The sequence below is a fragment of the Anguilla anguilla genome, chromosome 14, assembly GCF_013347855.1.
Source record: "Anguilla anguilla isolate fAngAng1 chromosome 14, fAngAng1.pri, whole genome shotgun sequence".
NCBI lineage: Eukaryota > Metazoa > Chordata > Actinopteri > Anguilliformes > Anguillidae > Anguilla > Anguilla anguilla.
In genome coordinates, this window is record NC_049214.1 from 40,788,082 (window position 1) to 40,794,081 (window position 6,000).

At 49.5% G+C, this 6,000-nt stretch overlaps 1 protein-coding gene across 3 annotated transcripts in view; it reads left to right on the plus strand.

Annotated features, from left to right (window-relative positions):
- The window catches only part of LOC118212882 (AP2-associated protein kinase 1-like), a 51,653-nt gene extending 45,928 nt beyond the window's left edge, over positions 1 to 5,725 (plus strand). Inside the window, exons 17-21 of one of the 3 annotated variants that reach the window (XM_035391322.1) lie at positions 442 to 546; positions 1,484 to 1,576; positions 2,087 to 2,239; positions 3,246 to 3,353; positions 5,123 to 5,725. In XM_035391322.1, coding sequence (XP_035247213.1) covers positions 442 to 546; positions 1,484 to 1,576; positions 2,087 to 2,239; positions 3,246 to 3,353; positions 5,123 to 5,217 — 554 coding nt within the window. In that variant the 3' untranslated portion in view covers positions 5,218 to 5,725. Of the gene's footprint in view, positions 1 to 441; positions 547 to 1,483; positions 1,577 to 2,086; positions 2,240 to 3,245; positions 3,354 to 5,122 lie in introns of those variants that run through there. The other 2 variants (XM_035391323.1, XR_004762328.1) reach the window with 2 other exon arrangements.
- Positions 5,726 to 6,000: the final 275 nt, after the last annotated feature.

Below are 6,000 nucleotides of genomic sequence, written 5' to 3' on the forward strand. Positions count from 1 at the left end.
GTAATAGGGTTTCCAGGTGTCCGGTTTTCGACCAGAATGTCCGGTTTTCAAATAATTTGTACATTATTTGTGGTCCCAACCAGACAATGTAATGTCCCGTCCATGTTATTGATGGGAGAAATGTACTTGTAGTGTGTAATGAATTTGTATGTTTCTATCTGTCAGTCTACCGCATCAGGAAATGACTGCACAATCTGCGTTCTCTAGAAGTTTTTGCCTATTGCGATTTTAAGTCTTAAGAGAGGTTTTGGTCCCTCTCTCTCTCTCTCTTTCCCTCTCTCCCCCTCCCTCCCTGTCCTCTCTTTCCCTCTCCCTCTCTCCCTCTCTCTCCCCCCTCCCTCTCTGTCTCTCTCTCCCTCCCTCTCTATCTCTCTGTCTCCCTCCCTCCCTCTCCCTCTGTCTCTCTCCCTGTCTCCCTCCTTTCCTCTCTCCCTTTGACAGAGAAACTAATTGAGGGTCTGAAGTCTCCAGAGACATCCCTCCTGCTCCCTGATCTGTTATCCCTGGCCGACCCCTTTGGTGGCTCTACAGCTGGCTCCAGCAATGGTGACTGTCTCTCTGCCTGCCTGCCTGCCTGCCTGCCTGTCTGTCTGTCTGTCTGTCTGTCTGTCTCTCTGCCTGCCTGCCTGTCTGTCTGTCTGTCTGTCTGCCTGCCTCTCTGCCTGCCTGCCTGCCTGCCTGTCCCGTCTGTCTGTCTGTCTCTCTGCCTGCCTGCCTGTCTGTCTGTCTGTCTGTCTGCCTCTCTGCCTGCCTGCCTGCCTGCCTGTCTGTCTGTCTGTCTGTCTGTCTCTCTGCCTGCCTGCCTGTCTGTCTGTCTGTCTGTCTGCCTCTCTGCCTGCCTGCCTGCCTGCCTGTCCCGTCTGTCTGTCTGTCTCTCTGCCTGCCTGCCTGTCTGTCTGTCTGTCTGTGTGCCTCTCTGCCTGCCTGCCTGCCTGTCTGTCTCGTCTGTCTCTCTGCCTGTCTGTCTGTCTGCCTGCCTGCCTGCCTGTCCCATCTGTCTGTCTGTCTGTCTGTCTGCCTGCCTGCCTGTCTGTCTGTCTGTCTGTCTGCCTGTCTGCCTGCCTGCCTGCCTGCCTGTCTGTCTGTCTACAGCTGGCTCCAGCAATGGTGACTGTCTCTCTGTCTGCCTGCCTGTCTGTCTCGTCTGTCTGTCTGTCTGTCTGTCTGTCTGTCTGCCTGCCTGTCTGCCTGCCTGCCTGCCTGTCTGTCTGTCTGCTGCATGGTGTCGCACTCTAATGGTTTTGTGTTGGTCTGAGTACCTGTGACGTAGTGAAAGGAAGACCAAGAAGGCTTCCTGTAAAGCCACTGCAGATGTTATTCAGTGTTTTGCATAGAGGAAGCCAAACCTGTGCTCATTTTCAGTCTGGCTCAGCTGTGCTTGTCTGCAGGTTCAGCCTCAGCTGTGTGTGCTGTAGGGGACAGCCCTGCTGTCTGTGCTCTGAAGGCTATGTGCTCTAAATGGAAGCTCTTTGTCTCTGTGTAGTGGTCTTCGTGGACTCCTTGCTCCCTGGGTTAGACGCCCCCCATCCTCAACAGCATGTGACCCCTCCCGAACCCAGCTCTGCTCGGTTGCTAGGTCAGTGACTGCCCTCCCCTCTCCCCCCAAACACTGCTCTGCATTCTATTTCACATACTATTTAAGATGTAGTATGTGATTTTGGAGGCAGCCAACTAGCTGGATGCCCTGGGTGCCTAACGAGAAAAGAGCTCCTCAGACTTCCCATTACATTACATTACATTATAGGCATTTAGCTGACGCTCTTATCCAGAGCGACTTACAACAGTGTAACCAAACTCAGGATCAAGTCCACTTAAGTCCATTGAACAAAATGCAGATAAAAAGCCTTTACTATGGTAGCATACATTAAGGAGAAACAAGATAGTCTGAACCAAAAAATTTTTTTTTTTTTTTTTTTTTTTTTCCCCTCTCTCTCTAAACGCTGTGCATTGCCCGAGTGTTAAATCTCCAGCTCCTTTCTCGGCTTACTTCAGCTTACTGCCCTTTTCAATGTTTTTTCTCCTTTCTACCTCTTAACCTTTGACCCCTTACCCTCTGCCCTCCCCACGGGTTGTCCGGCTCCTGCAGACGCCCTGGCTGGGGGTGACACTCTGCTGGGCTGCTCCCTGCTCTCTAACCCCCCCACCCCGCCCGTGTCCTCCCTCTCCTCCCCTCCCTCCTCTGCGTCTGCGGTCTCTGCCTCCTTTCTGGATGAGTTTGCCCCCGCACAGCCCCTCACAGGTAAGGCCACCGCTGCCACACACCTGCATCACATCATACATGTCCATGTCACATGGTCAGAGTCATGCACCCCTGTCAAACGGTCAGAGTCATGCACCCTTGTCACATGGTCAGAGTCATGCACCCCTGTCACATGGTCAGAGTCATGCACCCCTGTCACATGGTCAGAGTCATGCACCCCTGTCAAATGGTCAGAGTCATGCACACCTGTCACATGGTCAGAGTCATGCACCCCTGTCACATGGTCAGAGTCATGCACCCCTGTCAAATGGTCAGAGTCATGCACACCTGTCACATGGTCAGGGTCATGCACCCCTGTCAAATGGTCAGAGTCATGCACCCCTGTCACATGGTCAGAGTCATGCACCGCTGTCACATGGTCAGAGTCATGCACCCCTGTCACATGGTCAGAGTCATGCACCCCTGTCAAATGGTCAGAGTCATGCACACCTGTCACATGGTCAGAGTCATGCACCCCTGTCACATGGTCAGAGTCATGCACCCCTGTCAAACAGTCAGAGTCATGCACCGCTGTCACATGGTCAGAGTCATGCACCCCTGTCACATGGTCAGATTCATGTACCCCTGTCACATCTTCACAGACCAGTATTACCAGTGTCACATGGTCTGTAATCCACACCTGTGTTACTGCACATGATGGTTGATGAAGTTTTAGAGTTGCACACTTTTCCCCAAGATGGCAGAGCCATTGTTTGATTTGTTCATGGCAGTCAGCTCAGGTACAGGAGTGTGGTTATTTCTGGTTGTGGTATAAAGCAGACACACCCACAGCTCATCTGCATTGGAATGGTGTGCTATTCACCTCCATTTATCTGATCTGCTCTGGGCTAGACTTCACTAACTTTCTCTCTCCTTTCACCCAACCCATCCTCCACTCTCATTCCTGTTTGTTCCTCCTCCTTTGTGCTGTATTCTCCCTCCCCCTCTCATTACCTCTCTTCCTCTTCCTCCCTCCGTCCTCCGTCTCTCCTTCACTGCGCCTCAGACTGCTCCCTCCTCCTGTCGGAGCTGGACCCGCCGGAGAGCTTGGGGACGGGTGCAGAGGATGAGTTTGACCCCATCCCTGTGCTCAGCTCCAGAGGCCCAGCACAAGGTGAGGCCTCACTGACTCTGAAACTCAGTGATTAAAGTCTTTGCTTTTAACCAAATTAAATTATTTTGCCGAAAATGTATTATGTTGTTTTGTTCTGGCGCTAAAACGCCCTTGTAAAATGTCAAATTCAGTCAGAATGATCTTCCACGTGAACGCAGCCATGTTTGATATGACACGTACAAACAGACCGATCGAAGCGCGTGTGCGTGATTTAGTGAGTGATCATCTTCATCTTGTAATCTTGGCTGGGATTGGTTCTTTTATACCATGTGGTCTCTGAAACATGACACTGTCTACGCTCTAGTCGATTTGATTCAGAATTGCTGTGTAATGAAAAACAGCTAGCGGAGCCAGCAAGAGATGCCAGGAAGCTGTAGACCCAGCGATACAGTGCCCTTATAATCTTTGGAACAAATACATATTTTTTCTTGATTTTCCGTTATGCTCTACTCCACTCCTTAAATTTGTAATCATACAATTTGCATGTGGTTAAAGTGCAGATTTTCAGCTTTTATTAAAGGGTATTTTTTTTTTAATTTTTGTTTCACCATTTAGAAAGTACAGCACTTTTTATATAAAGCCCCCATTTCAGGGCACCATAATATTTGGGACATATTAATATGTAAGGGACAGTAGTCATGTTGCATATTCTTTGCATGCAGTGACTGCTTGAAGTCGGTGACCCATAGACATCACCAGGTGCTGAGTATCTTTTCTGGTGATGCTCTGCCAGGCCTGTACTGCAGCCATCTTCAGCTCTTGCTTGTTTCAGGGGCTAGTTGCCTTAAGTTTTCTCTTCAGCATATTTAACTCAATTTTGGTGAATAACTTAGCCAGTCAAAATTCCTTTGTTGCTTTAGCAGTATTTTTCTAACCATTGTCTTACTGTCAGATGAAGTGCCGTCCAATGGGTTTGGGGATTAGAATTAGATGTTTCTGTACATTCGTTCTGCTGGTGCTACCTGCAGTTACATCATCAATCCTCATTTATCATCTACTAAACAAAAACTATCCCAAACATAGGGTTTATAACTTAGTGCCACCATGTGTAGTTTGTCCATTTAACAAGCACCCCCTTCCTTCAGTCTCATCTGCAACTGTACCCCCCCAAGCATGACAAATTGGACAATAGCATCTATTTGGGAGTTCATGAAAATGTTATTTAACCAACAAAAATTCATATTGTGTCATAGCAACTAGATAAAACCAACAACGGTCCAAAGGTATGCCAATACAGCAGTGAAAATACGCTGCTCACTGAATTGTGAAATAAAAAAGGGGGATTTATGTGGAATTATAACACACAAGGGGCGATATAGCTCAGGAGGTAAGACCGATTGTCTGGCAGTCGGAGGGTTGCCGGTTCAAACCCCACCCTGGGCATGTCGAAGTGTCCTTGAGCAAGACACCTAACCCCTAACCTCTAACTGCTCTGGCGAATGAGAGGCATCAATTGTAAAGCGCTTTGGATAAAAGCGCTATATAAATGCAGTCCATTTACCATTTACGTCATTCTACTATCAATATCTGTGACTAAATATGGAATAAATATACAATCTTGGTTTTACACGTGGATATGTCCCTTTCAATATTCAGTGGTCATTTATTGTCTTAAATCAGCCATTTGAGAAATAAAAACACACAAATAAAAAGAGTGGGTGGGCATTTATGATGGGAACATGCAAAACCCTGCTTGCTTTTTGCAATCTAGTGCCCAACACCATAAAGGATTGGCAGCCTTCTCCACCTTTCTCTCTCTCTGTTCACAGGTGGACACTCGCGCAGTAACAGTGGCAGCTCGGACTCCAGCCTCCCTAATCTGGCACGATCTCTCCTCCTGGTGGACCAGCTTATCGATTTGTAGGGGGCGGGATTGTGCCCCAGTCCCTCCCCCTCTCCGGGCGGCCCACTTTCAGACTCTTAACCAGTGGTCAATCTTTCCCAATCACCTGACCTTTACATCATTAGCTCCCCTAAGTCCTATTGGCTTATAAAAATTCCATCATGTTGTATTTTGTCTTGTCTTTAACCATGGCATCTTCACTATCTCTCTCTCATTCCCTTTATCCTCTCTCTTTCATCAAGCTCCATCTATCCATCTCCAGCTCCCCATGTGAGCTCCTTCCCCTGTAAGCTCCTCCCCCTTTGAGCTCCTTCCCCTGTGAGCTCCTTCCTCTGTCAGCTCCTCCTCCTGTGAGCTCCTTCCTCTGTCAGCTCATCCTCCTATGAGCTCTTTCCCGTCAGCTCCTTCCTCTATATTGTGAGCTCCTTCCCCTGTCAGCTCCTCCCCCTGTGAACTCCTTCCCCTGTCAGCTCCTTCCCCTGTCAGCTCCTCCCCCTGTGAACTCCTTCCCCTGTGAGCTCCTTCCCCTGTCAGCTCCTCCCCCTGTGAACTCCTTCCCCTGTGAGCTCCTTCCCCTGTGAGCTCCTCCCCCTTTGAGCTCCTTCCCCTGTGAGCTCCTTCCCCTGTGAGCTCCTTCCTCTGTCAGCTCCTCCTCCTGTGAGCTCCTTCCTCTGTCAGCTCCTCCTCCTGTCAGCTCCTCCCCCTGTGAACTCCTTCCCCTGTGAGCTCCTTCCCCTGTGAGCTCCTCCCCCTTTGAGCTCCTTCCCCTGTGAGCTCCTTCCTCTGTGAGCTCCTTCACCTGTG